The 24,321-nt window shown below is 47.5% G+C and overlaps 1 protein-coding gene across 3 annotated transcripts in view; it reads left to right on the top strand.

Annotated features, from left to right (window-relative positions):
• The window catches only part of UBR2 (ubiquitin protein ligase E3 component n-recognin 2), a 1,804,160-nt gene that overhangs the window by 1,331,061 nt on the left and 448,778 nt on the right, over nt 1-24,321 (top strand). For all 3 annotated transcript variants that reach the window (XM_086927821.1, XM_086927820.1, XM_086927822.1), the window contains one exon: nt 6,285-6,381. In XM_086927821.1, the coding sequence (XP_086783947.1) occupies nt 6,285-6,381 (97 nt within the window). The remainder of the gene's footprint in view (nt 1-6,284; nt 6,382-24,321) is intronic.

The raw sequence follows: 24,321 nt of genomic DNA, 5'->3' as shown, positions 1-24,321 counted from the left end.
AAATCTTGAGAAGAAGTCGAGAGTTGCTTTCGTAGAAAGTAGTTTCTTGATTCAAAGATGATCTAATTTGGAAGGGTCCCCGCTCCTGCCTTTATCCTAAAGAAATGGGTGGGCACGCGACTAGGTCCTGCCCTAGGGGTGGGACCAGGAAGGGGTGTGGTTACACCCCTCTCCCATGCCGGACTTTCCCCAGCCCAGGGGCTGGTGTGCCCCTGGAACTGGTTCTAGCCGGCAGATGCGTAGTGAGCACCGGGGTGCCACTTGCAGTCACCTTCCTGTAAAGCCCTGCCTACCCAGGATACACAAAACCCTGTCTGGGATGGTGCTAGCACCGCCCCTGACAGGAAACCCTTTGTCCAAGCTCTCCTCGCTGGAAGGACTCCCAGCAGCAGGAGGTCAGACTCGTGTCTGTGGTGGCAGCATCCATTTTGTGGAGCTGAGGCTTGAGTTAACTTTAACCGGGGTTCACAGTTACATACATGTCGTGCCCCTTTAGAAGGGTGGAATGCTAACCTCGTCGCCAGAATTGGCGAGGGGTTAGTATTCCAATTCGTATGACACCTTACTCGACATGTTTTGATAAAGCAATACCAAAGATAGCATTTAACCGCGAGGATTATAATGCACTTAAGAGTATATGGTATGCGTTATCATGGAACAGCTATTAGGACTTGGTTCCGCAAGCTGCAAACGGGCTCAGCTCATGCCAGAGCACCATCTCACACGATTCCAAGCACTCTGCCTTCAGGATTGTCAAGGCCTGCCATAGGAGTGACTGATAGGAATCTGTGTGTCCATTTTTAGGGTTAGATATAGGTATACTATATCTAAAGCAAAGGGTGATTACACCACCTTGCCCCAGCTGTCGTGCAGCCAGTTGTGTCAGATTTAGATGGCCATCCAGGGGTGGCATAATACATGCTTCAGCCCCTGGTAGGCCCTGGGTACACCTATGCCCTGAGTTACAGGGTCTGATAAGGTGGCCCAGTACCAATTGGATAATGCACCTAAGGTACACATGACAATTTAGTGAGAGAACAGCTAGGCTGTGGGTCTGATTAGCAGGCCCACAGCCAGAGAAAGTCGTAAACCAGTGAAACAAAAGCAAAAAATCTGGGTGATCATAGGATTGCAGACCCTACTCTCCTACACAGTGGACGGCAGCAGCTGGGAGATGCTAGGCAGTGTAAGCTCGCACAAATAGGAAGGTTTTGAGATCCTTCCGGAACTGTAGATAAGAAGGCGATGTGCGGAGGGCAGCGGGAAGGGAGTTCCAGAAGGCTGGAGCAAGAACAGCGAATTTCGCTCCACCAGCCTTCTGTTTTTTAAAACGGGGGGTAGCTAAAAGAGCCCTATGACTGGAGCGAAGTTCTCTACCCGGAAGGTAGGGCTTGATAGCTGAGCATATGAACTCGGGGGCGGTGCCCGACCTAGCCTGAAAAGTGAGGCAGCCAAGTTTAAAAAGGGCGCACTCTCTCACCGGAAGCCAGTGTAGTGCTTTGAGCAGTGGAGTGGCCCGATGGTATTTAGGTAGGCCATGAATCAGGCGGGCAGCCTGGTTCTGTACCAGCTGCAGGCGGTGGATCGCATAGGCAGGAGCCCCATTATAGATTATGTTGCCATAATCAATGCGTGAGAGTACCATAGCCAGCACGATGATTTTTAAAGCCGAGGGGGAAAAGAAACGGGCAACTTTCCTAATTATTCTAAGGGAAAAAAAACAAGAAGAGACCACTGAACCGACTTGTGAGTGAACAGAAAGTTGTGAGTTCAGGAGGATCCCAAGGGTTTTAACTTTAGGTACAGGGAGTGGAGGGACACCAAGTGACGGGGGCCAAAAGGAGGGGGACCACGGACTGCAACCACCTCCGGTCAAGACCAGCTCGGTCTTGTCCGGGTTGAGTTTGAGGTGGTTGCAGTTCATCCAGTCCTGAATGAACGTCATGACTGTCTGGACATTCTGGGCGGATGAAGGTGAGTGGGAGTGGTTGAAGATTAGCTGGAGGTCATCGGCGTAATTAAACACAGTGACCTCCAGCTGCTGTAACATAAAAATAAGGGGGTAAATGTATAAATTAAACAAAAGAGGGGAGAGTGATGAGCCCTGAGGGACCCCGCACTCCACCTTACGGGAGAAGTGTGGTGCAGATGTTCACGGACAACACCACCGCCATGTGGTCCTGCAACAAACAGGGCGGGGTGGGGTCGTGGACCCTTTGCCAGGAGGCTCTCCTCCTATGGCAATGGCTGGAACACCAGGGTGTCACACTGGTGGTTCAACACCTGGCAGGTTCCCTGAACGTCAGGGCGGACTAACTCAGCCGTCGGTGCATGATGGATCAAGAATGGCGTCTGAACTCGGACGTGGCGCAAGGTCTCTTTCGGCAGTGAGGAGAGCCTTGGTTAGATCTATACGCCACAGAAGAGAACGCGCAATTTCATCAGTTCTGCGCGTTGGAATTGCCAAGGCGGCACTTGCTCGAGTGGAGTTGTGGTCTGTTGTACGCCTTTCCGCCTATACCACTTCTGCCCAGAGTGCTGAAGAAGATCAGGTGCGACCGGGCCCAAGTCATCCTTGTGGCTCCGGACTGGGCACGAAGATACTGGTATCCTGAGCTACTCAGCATGTCAGTCGATCCCCTGATTCGTCTGCCTCTTCAGGAGGACCTTCTGTCACAGCAGCTGGGAACGGTCCTCCACCCGAACCTGTCCAGCCTCCACCTCCATGCGTGGAGATTGAGCGGCGGCAGTTGAGGCCATTTGACTTGCCTCCTGAAGTATGTGATGTCATTCTGGCAGCCAGGCGTCCCTCCACAAAAAAGGTATACACCTGCAGGTGGACAGATTTGTGGCATGGTGCACAGCAAAGGCTGTGGATCCCCTTTCTGCCCCTCTTTCAGAGGTTCTCCTCTTTCATCTTTCACTTGCCCAGCAGGGCTCTGCTCTGGGCACTATCAAAGGCTACCTCTCTGCCATTTCAGCATTCTTAAGGCTTCCTGATCATCCTTCTCTTTTCAAGTGTACTGTTGTAAATAGATTCTTGAAGGAATCACTCACATGTTTCCTCCTGTTCCTTTCATGATGCCTTAGTGGGACTAGAACCTTGTTTGATGTGCGCTCCCTTTGAGCCACTTCACAATTGTCCTCTCCGTCTTCTTACTCTTAAGACTGCATGCCTGGTTTCCATCACCTCTGCCAGGAGGGTGAGTGAGCTCCAGGCCCTTTCTTTTAAGCCTCCTTTCCTTTCTGTCCATCCGGACAAAGTTGTCTTAAAAAGACATCCCTCTTTCCTGTCCAAGGTTGTTACAGCCTTCCACATCGGGCAGTCCAGCACCTTACCCACCTTCTTTCCGCCTCCGCATCCCTCAAAAGAGGAAGAGAGTCTCCACCATCTGGACCCAAAATGTGCGCTCTCATTTTATTTGGACCTTACACGCCAGTTCCGTGTGGACGACCAGCTCTTTGTTGGTTACGTGGGCGCCAAGAAGGGACGAGCAGTGCACAAACGCACCATTTCTCGATGGGTCGTTTTGTGCATTAAGGCCGGTTATTCTCTGGCTAAGAAGGAGCCTCCGGTGGGGCTGCGTGCCCACTCCACTCGGGCCACGGCGACTACTACTGCCCTGGGTCGGGTAGTCCCCTTGCTGGACATCTGTGAGGCAGCTACGTGGGCCTCGCTGCACACGTTCACTTGACCCTACTGCCTGGATATTCAAGTCCGGAGAGATGGCTTCTTTGGCCGTTCCGTGCTCCAGGATTTTCTGGTGTGATCTTGGTTCGCAGACCCACCACCGGGGTTGGTATTGCTGGGGTATCTATTTTAAGGTAAGGAATCTAACACTAACCTGTTTCTTTCAGATGCACAAGTTACTTACCTTCGGTAACGGTATATCTGTAAGAAACAGTAGTTAGTATATAGATTCCTTACCGCCCCACCCATCCTCCCCATTCTGCGAACCGATATCAAGGGTTAAGGTCATTTCTTTGAGGGCCCTTGTTTCATGGCACCAGTGTCGGTTTTTATCATGGCTCTGCGTTTCTGGCGCGGAAAAGCTATGTATAAGAACTGACGTCAGCGCGCGAGGGCAGCGTCTTAGTAATCTGACGACGTCATCACGACGCCTACCGACGCGCAAGGTTACTGCTACGCAAAAAATTTTGGATCCAGTCTGACGCCTGGGGATATTCTAAGGTAAGAAATCTAACACTAACTACTGTTTCTTACAGATATATCGTTACCAAAGGTAAGTAACTTGTGCCTCAGTCACAGTGTTGATGTATTACCTATTACCTTTCAGTGTATCCTTGACTTAGAGATGGTACATTCACAGTCCAAATTTAGTTGCACTCTCAATATGTTCTCTGTCAAGGTAAATACCGCAGTCCGAAATGGATAACCCTTAGTCAGCTGATTCATTCTCCTCCTATAAATTAGATTCACTGGGTGGTAGTCGGTCACCATTTCTTCTAATTCACAGAGAAGTCAAGATTGTGCAAACGGGCGAGTGTAGTTGATTAACATTTCTGAAGCAGCTCTTGGGATGCGTCCTTTATTATCTAAACAGCCACAAAAGGAAATGAGAGGATGTGTGGATGACTGTGGTAGACACGTGTGCACGTACACCTATAACGGTCAGTCAGTGAACTGAAAGGGTGCCATGTCGCTGCATCCCATGGGTCCCTGACTAACTATAATTAGGTTCTTCTGGAGTTTTTAACACACAAGTTCCCGTAATTAGGGACTTACTTAATAGTTCCTGCATGTACATAGGGTAAATCGGCAAGTTGAGGTAGCTACAATCTAGATAAAAAGTTGTATAAATCAGTAACTTCTACATGTAGATCCTGAAGAAATGGCATTAACCCATTTGGGAATGGAACAGAAGAGGAGGGTGAGATAAGTGAGGGCCCAATATGGGCAGCGGAAGAATATTGGAGTTAGAAATGAGTATGTTTAGAGCGTGTAGGTCCTGGAGAGCCAGGTTTACAGGAAGAAGAGAATAGTGATCAGTTGACCAGGAGTTTCTACTGTGTTGAACTGAAGTTGGGAGGGGAAACCTAAAGATAAATGGATGACTATGGACAGTGAAGCAGCACAGCCTTAGGCGCCATAAAATAGAATGAAGGACCAGGATGTTATGAATAAGGGCAGGGACCCTGAGGGAGACAGTAGGCTCATGAATAGTTCTTGTAAAACAAGGTTGGAATGGTATTCAGGATTATAGATTGACTGAACCTTCTCACCCCTAGCTGCAATAGGTAGGGTGTTTGAGGTAGGAAGAGGTCCTCCATCTGTCGCATCCTGTGTGGGCAGGAGTGCTGTAGCAGAAGGGGCCGAAAAAACAAATAACAGTAAAAGAAATCTTGTATCTCTGCAGGGGAGAACCCCAGGAGGGGAGAGGACATGTAGAAACCACCAAATGAAAACCTGGAGGATTCAATTACCCAAAACTTGTAGAAAACTCACATGGTTTGGAGTGTGTTAATCCCCACAAATCAGTATCTTAAGAGTAACAGCGGAAACCTTTGTGCCCAATTCTGAGTTCCACACGAGTTAGAAATGGGACTTATGATGAAGTATACCACCCTAGAAAAGGGTGGGTGAGTGCCCTGCTTCCTTCTATCAGAGTAGTTTAGTGGTTTGGCTATCCATTGTTTCTGAACAGAACACTGGAATATCCTGCTTTGAGTATTCAGAGAGGAGCTCTAAGTACCCTACTCCTACATGGAGTATCATCAATCAATCAATCATGACACTTGTATAGCGCGCTACTCACCCGGAAGGGTCTCAAGGCGCTTGGGGAAGGGGTTCGCTACCGCTCGAACAGCCAGGTCTTCAGTTGCTTCCTGAAGGAGAGATGGTCCTGGGTCTGCCGGAGGTGGATGGGGAGGGAGTTCCTTGTCTTGGCCGCCAGGTAGGAGAAGGATCTGCCTCCGGCGGTGGCTCTTCGGATGCGTGGTACGGCGGCGAGGCATCTGTTTATTATGTTCATCAACTAATTTCCTTACTATGCAAATGGTCTTCTGTACACAGAAGTTCTTAGGCATAACCTTTCACATTCTAATGAGCCCATGTTAAACTAGTTGCAATCTTGAGTTGCTATAATATCTCCGGATTTAAGAACTCCTGCTTTCACCTGCTTGACAGTGAAGACTGATTCTTCTAAAGAAAACTGCGAATATCGTTTTTGCATCTTCTAACATTATATGCAATTTTTCTAAGGGTGGATATTGTTGCAATTATTGTCTTCATTTGGAACAGACATTTTTATGATCTTTTTCAGGATGACTGTCTTAAGTCATTAACCAGGTTTGCTGCAGCTCACTGGACAATAGTACCTCTTTCTGTGGTGCAGTCACAGTTCTGTTCTCTTTTTGGATGTGAGTATGGAAATGTGTCTATATGTCTGTGCAATATTTTGCTGTGTGTCAGTGTTTAAATCCTAGGGTACTAAAGTTCTAAAAATGGGGATTGTGGGTCCTAAAAACCGGATGATTTTGTTAGCTAAATCTCCCCCAGTGAATTAAGTTGATTTTGTTTGCAGTGATAGTCTGGAAAGTCAAGCTGGATTTGTTTTTCATTAATATCATGTACTTCAGTTTTAGACAGTACAGAGACCACATACAGGTAACTGATCGCTTGGCAAGGAGATCATAAGAGATGCACAAAAGTTTAAAAAACTAGAGTTTTTTCCAAAATAGACATTTACAATTATGAAAATGACAAAAGTATTAAATAATTAGCTACTGATGTGTAGCACTCTTAGTTATTTTTTCAATACAGTAATGATGTTTATAAACAGCAATCTGATGAAAGATAATTTTAGCCTATTATAGACTCTCCAAAGAAACTTGTAAGGGTCTGTTTAAAATGTTGGCATAACATGTAATTTGACTATCCGATCCTTGAGTTACTAGATGTGAAGATTGGCCATGCCTATCCAAGCAAGTTGTGTTTCCTAAACTTTACTAACTATTATGGCTGTTTCTTTTGAGGGGGTATATTTATTTGAATTTAGTGTAGGGATCACAAAACATTTGGTCATGGACTAGAAATGTAAATGGTGTGACCAAAAGATAAAGTAATTATTTGCTTCAATCTAACCCAAACATCTCACATATTAATATACACCTTTATTAGTTTGCCATCCATATTCAGATGGATGTGCACAGATAGATATTCTTGAACTTTTCAGTAATGGAGAAGAGAGAAATGTGCATCATGCTAAGAATAAACAATGTACTTTCTTTTATGGTTCTGCCACCCGACACATCAACCTGGAAGTCACTCCACAGAATGCTAAAGAAAACTACAGGACTGATCTCTTGGAAATTACAATTTTGGACTTGATAAGGAGTCATGATCTTTAAGTTCAGGAAATTCCACCTCTTGTTCCTCTACTTCCACATCTACCAATATATTTTCTGATAACAGGAGGCTTAATGAATCCCAAACATAATGCTTGAAACCCATCCCCATATTGTGACAATAAGGTCAAGGTATAAGCTGAATACCAAAGAATATAGCAGGCTGCTGTGCTTCATTCCATGTTTAGATATACAGAGACCGATATATAGTGTCCTGCCTCCTTTTCGAGCGAAAGTGGGTAGACTGAAGAAATACATCTAACTCTATACTCCTTTAAAGACCCTTTTAGGAAACAAAAAATATGAAACAAAGGTTAAAGAGTGAAATGCTCCAAATTGATAACCGGTTGCACAATTTCACTCTGTTAAATAATCCCATTTCTCTAAGATCTCCTCACACCCTGACATCAAAAGACTTGGTCTAGGTGTTCCAACCTCTACATCTTTGTTTTAGATCCTCTTATCCAGTGGGCTTGTTACTTCAATGATGGCTTGTCCATCACAGACCTCTGTTTTTTTTACTTTAGACATCACTGTTTCAGTTACAGATCACCATCTTTGTCTGTCATGCAGCTTTCTATTATCATTTTTATGCAATGCTGTAGTTTTGTATAGAGGGCAGCGAAGGCTGGTGGCATACTGAATAGCCACTCTTCTTTGGGCTCAGATTGTCACGCCTGGTTTGATGCCACCCCTAGAGCCAGTATCTGATAGAGACATCTAGCTGCAGATTCCTTAACTTAGAATATCACCATACGGTAGACTGGATCCAGAAATGTTTTGCAGCAGCACCTCTGCACGCCGGTGGACGGCGCCACACGACCCCGCCCTGAATTAGTCGTCGTACGTGACGTCAGCAAGGTCATATAAATTCCTCCTTGGCACGCTGACGTCAGTTTCCTTCTTTTCCGCATGCAACACGGATCCGGAGTGAGCTCCTCTGGCCTGTTTTCAGGACCCTTTTTCGACGTTTTGTGTCGGAACAGTGCGCGATGCCTTCGGGCTTTAAGTATTGTAATTCTTGTTCGCGCCAGATGTCTGCGACAGACCCGCATCTTATTTGTATGTGGTGTCTGGGCGGGCACCATGACTCCACGGAGTGTGAAGTCTACCAACATCTAAAAACGAAGTCTCGGCGGAAGCGCCGTATGAAGCTTCTCTTGTTACTGCTGTCCCGGTCGGAGTCGTCTCGCCCCCGGCCTCATCGTCGACTGCAGGTTCCTCTGCTGTCTGGTTCTGCCGTCGATCGCCCTCTGGGGTCCGGGGCCATCGTTCTCCACTTGGTAAGTCGAGGCGCTTTTCGCCTAGGTCATCGACCTCACCTTCTTCTGTTGTCAGGGGCTCTGGTTCCCGGAACTTTCCCGACATGCGCTCCCCACTGTCCCCCCCCCCCCCCCCCCCCCCCCCCTCTATCTGCCCTTTCCGGCTGTGGGGGTGACTCAGGCCCAAATGGAGGCCTATGCTTCGGCCTTGCGGGCCTCCCTTGGCCCTCTCCTGTTCCTGGGGCGTCGGGACCTCCGCTTCTTGTGGGGTCTCCGACGGACTCGTCGGTGGGTTTGCCCCCGATGCCAATTGAGTCCCTACCTCCCAGGAATGTTAGAGATGGGGTGTCGTTTGGGCGCAGCCCGGCTGTGTCCCCACTACGCTCCACGTGGGGCTGTTAGTGCGCGGCCCACCTGGGCCCCCCTCTTCGACCCACGGCACCTCTGCCGCGCTGCATAGCCCTGCAGGGCTCCCTGTGGCGCCGCAGGTGGTTGCCCGTGCTCATAGCCCTGACTTGAGCACACCCCAGCCTTCCGGGCAGGCAGCCACCGGTCCAGGGCTCCCCTCCTCGTCCCCGGCGCCAATTGAGCCTTTGCCTCCCCGGAATGTCGGAGATGTGATGTCGTTAGGGCGCGGCCCAGCTGGGTCCCCCACTACGCTCCATGTGGGGGCGTTAGGGTGCGGCCCACCTGGGTCCCCCTCTTCGACCCACGGTGCCTCTGCCTCACTGCATAGCCCCGCGGGGCTCCCTGTGGCGCCGCAGGTGGTTGCCCGTGCTCATAGCCCTGACTTCAGCACACCCCAGCCTTCCGGGCGGCAGCCGCCGGTCCAGGGCTCTGCTCCTTTCTCCGGAATCGGAGGCTCTGCCTCCGCTCCTCTCTCCGGAATTTGAGCTCGCTCTAGATGAGGAGGAGACGGCGCCTGGACGGCGCAGGAAGATTGCCTCGCCGGCCCCAGCTACCTCTTCTTCAGAGGGGGAGCTTATTATAGTATCGGTGCCGACTCGACGCCGGACTCTTCGGAGTTGGCATCTGACGAGGCACAATCGGCGCCGACATGTGTCGTTTGGACGCCGAGTTCTGGATTCTTCTATAGAGGCCTCTGGAGAGGGTTCGGCGCTGCCCTCTCGCCCGGCGTCGCGGGAGCTAGTGCTACCAGTGCCCCCCTTCAAAGTTGTGGAGCTTCCTCAGTAGCTCCGAGATCCGGCAGGCTGTTCGCCTCCCCAGGAGCCCCATCAGGATGCTCATTCTTCCAGGGGGCTTCCTCAGTGTCTTGGGAGGGTCAGTCTACAACCCTCCACCACTGATGAGCTGTTTTCCCCTCCGCGGAGGGCTACAGAGGCTGGTGCGGCTTTTTTGAGAGTGTTCTCTTCGGCCACCCGCATTTTGAATATGCAACCCCCCTCCACCCCGTTGTGGGTGGACCCCTTGCTGAAGGTCCTTAACCGTGGGTCTGGCAATGTGCAGCCGCTTTTGCCTTTTGAGGCTTCCCTCTATGATGCCCTCTTGGGTACCTGGGTCCGACCTGCTTCAGGTGATCCGGTGGCATGTTCAGTTTTGCACCGCCACCACCCAGCTCCACATGATCCGGTCTGTCTTTTTGTGCACCTTGATGCGCAGGTGTTTGTGTTGCAGACTGCCTTTCCCTCTCTGCCCCTTTCCTCCCTCTCTGGAGTACAGGTGGCTTGAATCCTGGGGTAGGAACGTCTTTGCATCCACTAGTGCAGCCCTTCGGTCCTTAAATACAGTGTGTGTTTTGGCTCAGGCTACCTCTGCCCTGTGGGACTCTGTTGAGTCTTTGGTTACTGCCACCTCCGAAGGTGCTCGCGCTGATCTCCTTCACTCCATTCCGGTTGGCCGCGACCTGGCCGAACTCACAATCCGTTCAGCCTTAAATACTGCAGATTCTTTGGGCCGAGCCATGGTGAGTTCTGTTGCCTTAAGGCGACACGCTTGGTTGTGAGATAGTGTCTTCCCTGAAAATAACCGGGAACGTCTGGTTAATTTACCCTTTTATGGGGTTTTGCTCTTTGATAATCACGGCGAGTCGGCGGTTCACCGGCTGCTGGCGGCCTTTCGTCTTCCCACTTAGGTCTTTTTAGGCCTGTCTTCTCTGGTACTTTTCATTTTGCATCCTTTAGACGCGTTCTGTGTTTAACATAAGCAGTGAGCCTTACGTCTTCTTTTTTATGTGGTCAAGGGTGTTTACCCTTTTATTAGCATCTCTTGGATGCGTTTTGCTTTCAGTTGCCTGTTGGCCTTCTGTGGCCATGTACACAGGTTGCTGTGTCCTCTGCTTGTGGTTTTCGGCCGGTGGCTCAGCTCTGTAATGTCATTATGGCATGGAACTCTGTTCATGGGTTCAGTTCGCTGCTGAATTCTTTAGGTCTGACTTATTGCCCTAAGAGGTGTCCCCCGTTGTCCGGGGTATACATACTCCATGTGGGGTACTTGTACACTATTATATAGCCTTGCTTATCTCACCTGGGCCTGAAGATCATGTGGACTCCATGCACTGATTGAAGGTCCGTTGTGCGGTGTTCTATGTTTTTCCTTGGTGCCATCTATTTCGCAAACTGCTCCTACCTGCCCTTACTGTGCTAGGTATGGTCCGCCATTTACTTTGTCTGCATACCCGTTGCCTTGGTTTCCTCTTCCTACGTCGCCACCTCTTGTAGTGTTTGCGAAGTTTGGACCAATATCTCTATGGGTGGGGGATCCTTTTTAGGTTGTTGCAAGTTGCCTTAGGTTCCTCTTTGCTTCCACTTCCTGGAGTGGTTTTCCAATTGTCATATGCTCCCTTTTTGGTGTTCGACCCTGTCCGTGTCTTTTGGACTGTTGGTCTTGGATTCTGAGACTCTTTCCACCATTCCTTGACTTGGTGTTTTTGGCCTCTCCCTTCGGATTTGCCTACTCGTGTCAAAGCTACGCCTGTGGGACAGTTCCTCTGATGGCAGCAGTCATTGATTACTGTCTGAGAGTCTATATTGTGGTTGTACCTCCCTTTGGCTACATGCTGCCCGGTCCGGCGCTCTTCTGTTCCTGTGTAAGCCACTTTAAGGTCTCTACTGCCGTTTGCCGGCGGCAAATGCTACTTGCTTCAGCAGGTTGGGGGTTGATGCTATTGCCCCTTTTTACCCTTTTTGGGGTTGGGTGTGCGCTTGGCGCTCTTCTTATTCTGCTGGCTGCTTCCAATACATTGCTCAGGTGCTGGCTTGCCTTTGGGCTCTTGCCACCAGCACTTTTGGCTTCCTTTTATAACCTAGTCTGTTAGGCGCTGGTTGCATCTCTTCAAGTTCTTTACAAGCTTGGGTTAATGCACTTTTTGTGCACCAATAAGAGCAGAGTAATCCTTCTCTCTCTCTCTCTCTCTCTCTCTTCTGGGGATCATACCGTTCTAGCTGTCATTTCTATACTGGTATGGTGTGGCGCCATTCTGGCATGTTGTTGGATATCTTCTAACCTGTGACTTCTGCTCTGCAAGCTGCTGGAATTGCTGTCTGACTGTTCTGCCGCAGTTTTTCCCCTTTATCCATCACTCTGTTCCCAGATCGCATGCCTGGTGCTTTCTGTTGTCCTTTCGCAGAACCGCCTTCTTTTGGGGTATGGCTGTGGTATCTATTCTAAGATAAGGAATCTGCGGCAAGATGTCTCTATCAGATGTACGAGTTACTTACCTTCGCTAACAATGTATCTAGTAGAGACGTCTAGCCGCCGATTGCTTAATGCCCACCCATCCTCCCCGATCTGCGAGGACCTTTTCTGGTGGTGTTCTCCACTGGCCTCTTCAGTTCCCATTGGGTTTTATCTTCAGGGGGTTCAGGTTGTTGCACTCCCCTGGGTGCTTTCATATACAGTTAACCTCTTCTGAGGGACTTATTTTCTGTTATATGGTACCCTTGATTCACAGGAAGGTTTGTTTCCCTCTCTAGTTCCCTTACCTTCATTCTGCTCTACTGCATCGGGGTCCTGGTCTCCTCGTGGCCAACCTTTTCGATGATCGGTTGTGTTCTGTTTCCTACCGCTGTTTTAGAGGGAAAAGGCCAGTCTTCTCTTTCTTTCCTACAGTGGACTGTTGTTCATTCTGTGCTCCGTTCTTTCTGGACGGCACAGTTCCACATGGCACGATCAGTCTATTTCTGTCTGTTGTATGTTCTTCCCTTGTTGCACTTTGGAATGGGCCTCCGCTTGGCCTGCGTGGCTCTTTCTCACAGCCTCCACTTATGTGTGTAGGCGGTGTCTATTCTGTCTTTAGGCAGGTACCTTCCACCTTCTTTATTCACAGAATTTTCATTCCTCGCAGACTGTTCCCATACTTTCACAGTTTTTAGTTGGGGGCTCCGCGTTGTGCTGCGGAAAAGTTTCTCCTAAGAAAACTGACGTCAGCGCACCGGGAGGGACTTATATGACATCACTGACGTCACGTATGAGGACGTCAGGGCGGGGTCCTGTGGCGCCGGCGCTCAGAGGTGCTGCTGCGAAATAAATTCCAGATCCTGTCTCACGCCTGGGGATATTCTAAGTTAAGGAATCTGCAGCTAGACAACGTCTCTACCAGATACATTGTTACCGAAGTTAAGCAACTCGTACTTCACTACCTATCCTTTCCTAATAGTGCTGGAACCAATAGGGATGCTGTAGAATGACTAGAACGATGGAGGGGACTGGTGGTTGCACAAAGCATGGAATGTGCAGTGCTCTTCCTTGTAAGGTAGCTGAATGAAAATGGCACAAGCAATAAGCTGAGAATCTGTGGGCCCGACAACTTTACTGGTGAGAGGAGTGGGTGGTCCCACTAACTGACATTATCTCATCTTGGACTTTGTTGAATGGAAACACCCCTGGAAATGTTTGAGTGGAGGCATATCCCTGGCCTCGAGGAAGTAGCTGTAGGGGGTCGAAGAAATAAGGAGTCATTGGTTAATGCTGACTCCTCTGAGGATCTAAGTGATGGAGGATAGTTTGAGCAGTTAGGTTCATTACACCATTTCATGTAATGGCCAAAGACCTAAAATATTACACTTTTTCTGGTCTGCCTAAAGAAGAAAGAAGGACGGCAAGATGGATCATTAGGAGATTGAAGTCACTAGAGTGAAATTCTCCATCAAAGACTAAGGTGCAAGTTTGGAAGATCAGGTTTGAAGAAAGGCTTGATGGCGCCAAAATAATGGGAGATTTCTTTGCACTGAACAGTATAATGTAATGGAAATTATTAAACATTTTAGACATAGGAACCAACACTGTATTAGAGAACAGTGTCTTTTCCATCAGTCAGTCAGTGTCGGAGGAATAGAACTCTTTTTCAAAGGGCACCTTACACCCCTGATCATTATGGCAAGCATTTAATATGCAGGGCATACACACTTATTTCCAGCAGGGCTGGCCTGCCACATGAAACAAACATTATAGTTATGAAGGGCTCAGCTCAGAGAGTTTCCAAATCGTGCTGAAACAAGATTTGGGTGCTTTGTGAAGGTGAATCCTCTTCTTTTCAGACTTGGCAAGAACCTCATTTTTTGAGGCAAGTGTTTATGGTGCAAGTGGTTACTTCCTCATATTTCCCAGGAATACCGACAATAGAGCAAGATGAGACGTTTTTGTGTTTAATAAGGCTGATGCGGTTCAAGCTATCTTGAGGAAAACTCAATTGGTTGAAATTGCAAAAGACATGTTGTGATGGTTTGAGATTAGAGGCCTGCTTGAAACTTCCCATTGCTTGGTGGGAGTTCAAAGGTGTTAATAGGTGTTATTTTCCTTTTGTTGGTTCTTTGGTTGGAATTACTCTTTTTTGTTTAGCCTCCTGTGTGCCTCTCATTCCCATCATGCTATTTCCCTTCCAATGTATTCTTTCCTAGTCATTGGTGTATATTTTGTTTATGGTGTACCTTAAAATTAAGAATTATATGATGTAGTTTACTCCAGTATTGGAGCTTTCATAGAGTCACATACCTGAATCATTTCCCCGTCGTTGAGACGGGAGTCTCCGGTATATAAAAAAGCAATGGTTAGCAGTATAGCTAACTGAACAAAGGCCTAGGCCCATTTCCCTTTTGCAACCCATAACCTTTGTTATGTAAAAAAGGACCAAACTTTTCCCTTTGCCACTCAGAGCCACTCACCCTCCAGAACCCTCCTGAGAACCTTTTGCTCAGATTTTCTACCGGCACGTTGTGCTAGGGAGTCTCCTTTCAGCTCTGCTCAAACTCTGGATTTCCAACTTTGTAGAAGCTTAATTTTCTTTCTGTTTCTTGTGGATTTGAGAATTCGGTAATCTATTTCTCATCCACATCCTTGAGAATGTCTGGAAAAGAGAAAAAGGGTCTTTTTAGAGCCTGTGCCACCTGCTCTAAAAAGAGACTCTACACTGATGACCCACATGAAGACTCCATTTACTGTCTTTATCCGGACCACCAAGCAAAGGATTGCAAGGTATGTCGCACTTTCTCTAGAAGACCCGTAGAGATCGTGAGGGACGTCTTTTAATTTGGCTTCAGAAGATCAAAGACAGAAAGGAGGTGGTTTCTAGTGATAGTGACCAGGAATCCTCCTCTTCGTCCAAGAGATCTGAAAAAAGATCAAGATCTCCTCAGGCTCATTCCTCAGGGGACCGTCCTGAGAAGGCCCTAAAAAAGACCACTCAAGGGTCTTCAGGGCGTAGTCCTTCCAAATCTCCTCAGCCAAAACCAAAGGAGAGCAAAGGACACACTTTGAGAGAAAAAGTATCCAAAAGAGCCTCTTCTGAGCCTTCAAAGACACCTCCTTTGGCTCCAGCATCATTCAAAAAGGCATCCTCTAGTATTCCTGAGGAGAAAGTGAAAAAAACGACATTGTCGACGGGATCGTTGACCAGGCCGTCAACGAAGAAGTCATAGTCTACGGCGACGACGGAGGTACAGAAGCTACCATTTATTATATTGGAGTCGGCGTTGACGGGAGCGTCGACGACAGCAGCGTCGACACCGGTAACGACGACGACGCTGGTGATAATGACGGCAATGTCGACGACGGGATCGTCAACGGGGTCGTCGACGGGAACGTCGACGACGATTACTATGTCGTCGGCGAGGAATGGTTCTACTGCACTGTCGACGACGACAACATCTTCATCGACTGTAGTATCGATGACGAGCCCGTCGACGAGACAAACTCCGGAAAAGCAGAAGAAGAAGATCACGCCAGCTGTGACTTGCCCGAGTAAGATTACTCCTCTGGTCCCGTCGCACCTTTTGGAGGAGGAAGAGTCGGATTAGGAGGAGGATGATGGGCCCTTCGGGTATGGCAGAAGCACATCTGAACTCCATGTAAAATGTCAAGAAGATGACGATGAAGAGGGGTATGAATTATACCACAGCCTCTCACATCATCGCTACCAACAAGAGCCTCAGGAAGAGATGGTCGCAATGCCATCTTCAATGATGATGGATTTGCAATTCATGTTGGCAGATTATAAGAAGAGGTTTCCTCCATCAGTGCTCCCTCAGGACGTTCCACCTTCACGTCCTTGTTCTATTCCGGCCACTCCAGTCCGCAGTAGGGAAAGCCTACTAGACACTGCTCCGCAGACACCTCCGGTCCAACAGCAGCAGGATCCTGTGACCACAGATGATGAGGACCGTGAAGAAGGGAAGCTAACGGAGCCCCTCAGAGAATGGGATGACTATCTACTTCCCTCTCCACCATTACCTACCCAAGGACCAGCGGATTCTCCACCAGTGGATATTGGTGGATTCCACAACTTAATGGAGAGAGCTGCAAAGAGATTTCAGCTGCCGATGAAAACAACTCAAGCAGAATGTTTTCTTTGACTTTAAAGAGCCCTATAAAAATCTATCAGGTCCATACCAATCATTGACCACGTATGGAAGGAAGGGTTACAAGTGATGACGAATCCAGCGACGGTTACACCGGTACAAGCGAGGCTGGACAACAAATATAAGGTGCCTGCAGACGCTCCGGCGTGTTTACTGGGCCATCCTAAACCGGACTCTATCATTTCACAGGCAGCGCAACAAAAGTTTTTTAAAAAAACATCAGCACCTATTTCTGCACCTCGGGACAGGGAGGGAAGGCGTTTAGACAACGCAGGTAAATGATTCTCCTCGATGTCAGCTCTCCTGGTCAGAGCAGCTAATGCCCTTGCCATCCTAGGCAGATATGACAGACAGATGTGGTGCGATATAGCACCATATGTCGACCTCCTTCCGGAAGACAGCAAGCAGGAGGCGAAGAAAGTTCTGCAGGAAGGGGAGAGAACTTCAGCTGAAGTTATTGATTGTGCTATGGACATAGCCACCACAGCCTTTCGTTCCCTAGGAGGAGCAGCAGTTTTAAGGAGCCAGGGTTGGCTCAGGGCCACTGCCTTTAGACCTGAGGTCCAAAATAACATTCTGGACCTACCTTTTGATGGGGAAGATCGGTTTGGACGTCTAGTGGATGAGACCCTTCAAAGTATTAAGAAGGACACTGATACGGCGAAAGCCTTGGGTACGTTACAGTACCGGAAGGTGCCCTTTCGAGGCGCCCGTGGAAGAGGACAATCTTTGTATAGAGGTGGCTACCAGCAAGGAATATACACATCCTATTCTTCCTCTTCGCAGCCCTACAGGCACCAATATGGCCAGAAGCATTCTGGAGGCTACTCTAGGTCCACTCCCAGAGGACGAGGAGATTGTTCTGGGAAAGATAACAATAAAAGACAATGACAACCTACAAGTTCTGGGTTCCTATCCTCCTACCCTGTCAAATGTTCCCCTGGGTGGAAGAGTAACTTATTATTTACAACAGTGGCAGAAAATAACATCGGACAAATGGGTCCTCCACATAATAACATTTGGACATACTCTGGAATTCTTCTACTTCCCTCCTCCCATGCCTCCTATATATCAGGAAGTAAGACACCTGTCTCAGATGCGTCGGGAGATTCGGGCAATGCTCCGAAAGGGGGCAATAGAACCGGTGCCGAACTCCCAAGGAGGACAAGGATTTTATTCTCGTTTCTTCTTGATCAGAAAGGATGCGCTCAGGTGGCGTCCAATCTTGGACCTACGGTCCCTAAATACCTATCTCAAGAAACAGTCATTCAGAATGATGACCCTCCAAGATATTCTGCTGCTCTTAAACCCAGGAGATCAGATGACGTTCCTAGATTTACAGGATGTATATTTTCATATCCCCATCCATCCATCCCACAGAAAGTTCCTTCGTTTTACAGTGTCCAAAGACCATAATCAATTCAAAGTGCTGCCATTCGGCCTCAAATCTGCACCGAGAATATTAACAAAATGTCTGGCGCCAGTGGCAGCTTATCTCAGAGGACAAAAACACCAAATATTCCTATACCTGGACGACTGGTTGGTAAAGGCACCATTGCAGGAGGCAGCTCACGCTTCGACTTCTGCTTGCATGGAGTTGTTTGCTGATCTGGGCTTGACCTTAAATGTGGAAAAATCATCTCTGCAGCCATCCAGAACGATCAAGTTTCTAGGTTCAATCCTAGATACATCACAAAACAAGGCATTCCCATCTATAGAGAGGCAATTGGGACTAGTATCTCTAGCCAAAGAATTCAGCAGAAGAAGGTCTCTTTCAGTCCAAAAATACAAATTGCTTCTGGGAACGATGTCTTCATGCATCCCACTCATTCCCCTATGTCGTTTAAGAATGCGGCTGTTACAAGACGAGTTAGACCTTCAGTGGTGCCAAGCAAAGGGATCCTTTGAGGACAAGATCAAAGTCACGCAACCAATGTTGCAGGCGATAAAGTTGTGGACTCGTAGGAACAATATCTCGGTGGGTCTGTCCTTCCTGACCGAACCAGCTCCGTTAGTAGTTACCACGGATGCCTCTATCGAAGGATGGGGGGCAGTCCTCCAAGAGTTGCAAGTCAGCGGCCGATGGAACAAACAGGAACAACACCTTCACGTAAACCTATTATAATTGAGGACAATAGGATTGGCATTGTTGGCCTTCCTGCCAAGAATAGAAGGCAGATCAGTGTTAGTGCAGACAGACAACACAACGGCAATGCACTACATAAACAAACAGGGGGGCACAAGATCTCTTTTTCTGTCAAAAGAAGGTCAGAAAATTTGGAAATGGGCGATATATCACAAAGTGACTCTGAAGGCCATGCATCTTTCAGAAGATCAAAACACAACAGCGGACACCCTCAGCAGGCAAAAAATGACCTGTCACGAGTGGGAGCTGGATCAGGACATGCTGATTACCATCTTTGCTAAGTGGGGAATACCAATGGTGTATCTGTTTGCCACAGCCCAGAACATGAAATGCCAATTCTTTGCAAGTTGGCGTCACCAAAGGGGATCATGGGGGAATGCGTTTTTGATGGCATGGTCAGGCGTCTTTGCCTACGCCTTTCGGCCAATTCCCCTTCTGACACGAGTACTCACGAAGATGAAAAAAGAACCGTGCAGGATGATACTAATAGCCCCTTGGTTGCCCAGGCAGGATTGGTTCACAGAGCTGCTCTCTTTATCAGAGACCGAGCCAATAAGTCTACAGCCAATACCATCACCACTATTGACTATGGAGAAGGGACAAGTGCGGCATCCAGACCCGAAATCACTGCAATTAGCGGCCTGGCTCCTGACTACGGAGAATTTCATTGCTTGAACATTCCCTCAGAAGTCAGAGAAATACAGGCAAAGACGAGAGCTGAAAGCACTAATAGGACATACAGGATCAAATGGAAAAGATTCTGCTTCTGGTGTCGGGAGAATGAATTGCATCCTCTGCGAGCAGAGGCGCATCAAATCATCCCATATTTACTAAGGCTGGCAAAGTCTCGTTTAGCCCATGCCTCAATTAAAGTACATTTGGCGGCGATTTCTAGATACAGGAGAAACTCAGCAGGTCCATCTCTGTGGTCGGAAAGAATTGTGAAACAATTCATGAAGGGGTTGTTTCGAGTGTATCCACCCATCAGGCCTCCATCGCCTCTATGGCAACTGAACATTGTCAATTCACAAAACTGATCTAAAATTCCTATCCTGGAAGGTGACTTTATTAATAGCTCTAACATCAGCCAGAAGGGTGGGAGAAATACAAGCCCTTACGACGTAAGAACCTTTTCTGCAATTCAGGGAGGACAGATTGGTGCTCAGAACAAATCCGAAATTTATTCCGAAAGTGCCAACGGATTTCAACTTAAATGAGCCATTAATCCTGAAAAGATTCTTTCCTCAACCATCTACGGCGGCGGAGAGGACCCACCACACTCTGGATGTCCAGTGTTGTCTGAAGTTTTATTTGCAAAAGACAAGGCCTTTCAGAAAACCTATACAATTGTTTGTGGTTTTTGGTACCCCCAGGAAAGGTTTCCCGTTATCAAAACGGGGAATTGCACGATGGATCTCAAATGCCATTCAATTCTGCCATCAAGCGGTGGGGAAGCCATTGACAGCACATGTTCGTGCACATTACACAAGAGCGGTATCAACCTCTACGGCTCTATTTTCAGGCGTCTCTATTCAGGACATTTGCAGAGCAGCTACCTGGAGGAGTACGCATACCTTCACAAGGCTTTACTGCCTGGATGCTCATGCAAGAAGTGATGTAGCACTGGGACAAGCGGTGCTGAGGAACCTTTTCCAATAACGGTGAGCCTCTTTTCTCATCCCTCCTTCCTTTGGTTGGGAAGAAAAGCACATTTTATTGTTGTATGATATTGAAGATGTCAATTATGGGCTATATGTCTCTGTGTATTTTGATACAGTTACTACTATGTGCAAGTATCAGGTGTTGCCTATTTGTGAAAAGCAGGTAGAAAAAACAAAATGTGCTATAATTTACTGCTCGCTATTCTGAATCTGGTATGTGAATCTATGAAAGCTCCAATACTGGAGTAAGAAAACAAGGTATTTACCTGTAACTGTAGTTCTCCAGTACTGGAAGCTTTCATAGATTCACATACGCCCACCCTCCTCCCCTGAGAGGCTCACCTCGGATTTGTCACGAAAGGTATTATAGCACAAGTGCCCGAAAATCTGAGGGGCAAAGGGTTCTCTCAGGAGGGTTCTGGAGGGTGAGTGCTTCTGATTGGCTAAGGGAAAAGTTTGATCCTTTTTTACATAACAAAGGTTATGGGTTGCAAAAGGGAAATGGGCCTAGGCCTTTGTTCAGTTAGCTATACTGCTAACCATTGCTTTTTTATATACCGGAGACTCCCGTCGACAACGGGGAAATGATTCAGGTATGGATTCATAAATGATTCAGAAATCTATGAAAGCTTCCAATGCTGGAGAACTACAGTTACAGGTAAGTAACTTGTTTTCTTTTGAGGCATGATGAGAGTTAGACTCAGCAAATAATATTGTGGCTGTTAGATCTGGGGGTCTCTAGTTGGCAATGGTATTCATCTTTGTCCAAATAGAGACCCTTACTTTTAAGTCTGGATAAGGGGATTACACTCCTTAATAACCCCTGCTCAACCCCTTGGTAGCTTGGCACGAGCAGACAGGCTTATCTCAGAGGCAGTGTGTTAAGCATTTGTGAATATACACAGTAATACAGTGAAAACACTACTGATGGACACAACACAAGTTTTATAAAAATAGGTATTCTTTATATAGATTTAACACAAGACCACAAACGACAAAAATCCACAATACTATACTTAAAGTTGACTTAAAGATGCTTAAAGTTGCTTATTTCAAGTTGATGGTAAATGCGACAAAGTTCTCAACAGTGTACCTGGATGCGTAACACAAAGTGAACAAAAGGCTCGCAAAAGGGGAGATGCGTCGGTTCCGTGATCCGGGGGAAAGGTTGCGTCCTGTCTCAATGCTTGCGCAGAGTAGGGGATGCGTCGTGATGCTTACTGGTGCGGAGGTGATTCTCGGCCTGCGGGCCCGTTGCGATGCTCAAGATGGCGCCTTAATGCGATGCAATGATCCGGTTGCGATGCGAGAAGATGGCGCCCTTGATTCGACGATGCCAGTGACGGCTGGTGACATTTGAAAGTGGTGTGGCGTAAAATTAGTGGTGGAGTACAGCGTGGCGAGCGAGCCAGCCCGAACTGCCTCCCCTCAGACTATCATCAGTCTTCCCCCCCCCCCCCCCCCCCTCATGTGCCTTACACAATGGGACATTACCTGTGCTGTGAAACATGCATGATCAAAGTCACACACAAGCACGCACACGTGCCTGGAATCTGCGGCCTGTAAGAATTTGTAGCCCAAGAATCTAGATGGGTATCCCCACTGCATGACACTGTCATGCACCAAACTCGTTATTACTTTCTGTTTTTCAAATTATAAAGCTTTATTCTAAGTAATATTTCATACAATAAGTCAGTCTAGCGTGCAGATACAAAATTTAGGGTCTGAATTAAGCCAAACGTATAGTAAACTAGAAAAAGAAATCCTTTTAAAACCTTAAAAAGAGCATTCCCATGGCACAAAACATTAATGTTATAAAGAAACACGTAGCACTTTCTTTTGAACTTTAATGAGAAAATATTAAACAAAATGATTAATAAAATAAACCAAAGAAGCGTCAATATGTTCTATGTGACAAACCAGTGACAACAAAAGAGTACCATGTAAATAATATGGACGAAGGAATTCAATATCAATAAAGAGACTGTAATAGCACATCCAACACATGCAGAAAACGTGCAGTTCATGATGATATCGGAATTGTAAAACTCAGGTGAATACATGGAAGAATGTTTTAGAACCTCACCATTCCCAAATATGTCAGATGAAGATTTTAACAGGGAAGAACTAAGTCAGGGATGATCACTGCATCTCCTTTTCACTGCAAATTTGGGTGAATGTATGTTGTATTTGATCAAGTCCATGGTAGTGCTAGCGAATATTCCACCATGCCTTAAATAAAATATTGACAACACTTTCCCAGTTAATGCCATAGTATGAAAAGCAATGATTTAATACATCAAAAAAAGCTATAATTCATTGGACAATCTGGCCAGTCATCACAAACAGATACCGAAAAGACAATTGCTGATCTCTTAATAATATCCTGATTCCCTCAATGGAGGAAACAGTTAGGGACACCTGAACGCGGTGGAGAGCACATCAGACGAGCAATGAGTTCACAGGTCTGCACGTGGCACCATTAACCCTGCACTGGAGCAAATAATGTCATTAACCCTTAACATCACTGCATTATTAACGCTTCATCAGAACAAAGATCGAAAAATGTTTCCGAAAAGTGCACAGTGTAGCTTAGCATTAACATTCAGGCTTAACTATTCAGTTAAATGGAGTGCGTTATTAACCCTGCAGAGAAAATCATCATTGCGCATAGTCAGTGCATCTGGGGTTGCACAGCAAACAGAAAGTTTTGACGTTAGTTTAACATGCGCCCTAGGTTGCTATACAAAGAAAGCTCACATGAATAAATACGTTCACTCCACAGCCGAACTTAGCAATGTAAACTGTGATAGAAAATATTGGCAAATAAATAAAACATATCACGGGTCGAAATTGTCTCAGTTTTAATTTTTTGTAAAAGTTCGAAGTAAAGTCCTTCCTGGCAAAGTTGGACATAACACACAGGGGGAACATAGTGTGGGAGGGTGGATTGCGCCATTAGCTTAGTGTTAAAGGCCAGGGACAGACTCTTACTCTACAGAGAGAATGGGGGCTGGATGAACACAGAAGGTGGAAAGAAATCCGATAACAATGCAGACATACAAGTTTGGTTGCAGACTGTTTACATTTCCAAAGGGACACTGCATGCCATTCTACAAGCTGCATTTCCGGCCCGGGAGAACATCATTTTCTATTTGCACGTCGGCTGCATTTGCCTTGGGGGGGGGGGAGGGGGAGGGGGGGGGGGGGGGAGGAGGGGGAGCGAAAGCGTGACTTTCCTCCGTAAAAACGACTTATGACCCGCACTACCGTCTGGACTTTACGTACGGGACAATAAATGGCCACAGGAAATCTTTGTATGACATGGTCTTCTTACAAGAGGATCGATGCCCACACTGTTGAGTGCGGAAATATGATGATTACAATAGTTTCTTAAGTGTGACCATGGGGATTGCAATAAAACAAAGTCAAAAACTTAACTTACAAACTTACAACTTGACTTAAAAGTCAATAAACTTAACTTACCTCACCTTCCCGCCTTCAAGTTAGTTCCGACTCCAGACATCCCGACTCCAGCCGTCCTCCTGTTCTTGAATTCGTCATCACGCAGGAAGTCAGGCAGCCTCCCTCCCCTCCCTCCCATCCACCACAGCACAGCGCTGTGATTGGTTCGGCCGGCTGCCCCAACACCACATCATTTCTCTGTATGCTGCAGCATACAGAGAACAGGGAGAGTGGGAGGGGTTACTCGAGGTCAGGGGGGAGCGCCTTGCCCGCTGTAATTAATACAGTTAACACTGTCTGTTTCGACAGCCTCTCAGGCTGCCCAAACAGACAGTATTAACAACAGTGGGGAAAGCCACTCCCACCTGCCCGCGAGTAACCCCTCCCACTCTCTCAAGCTGGACCGTCTGCTTTTTCGCCGTGCGAGAAGGCAGAAACAAATGGTAGTTCTCTACTATTTGTTTCTGCCTTCTCGCACGGCGAGAAAGCAGTGGGGCGGCGCCCAAACGCCCCCACGGAGGATCCGCCACTGGACGATGCGATGACGCTCTGGCAGCCTTGCAACGACTCTGTACTTCGGAGCCGCGACAGGCCCTGCGACACGCTTC

Source organism: Lissotriton vulgaris, chromosome 6 (assembly GCF_964263255.1).
Source record: "Lissotriton vulgaris chromosome 6, aLisVul1.2, whole genome shotgun sequence".
NCBI lineage: Eukaryota > Metazoa > Chordata > Amphibia > Caudata > Salamandridae > Lissotriton > Lissotriton vulgaris.
The sequence above is the reverse complement of the archived record's forward strand: the minus strand, read 5'-3'. Positions and strand labels throughout refer to the sequence as shown.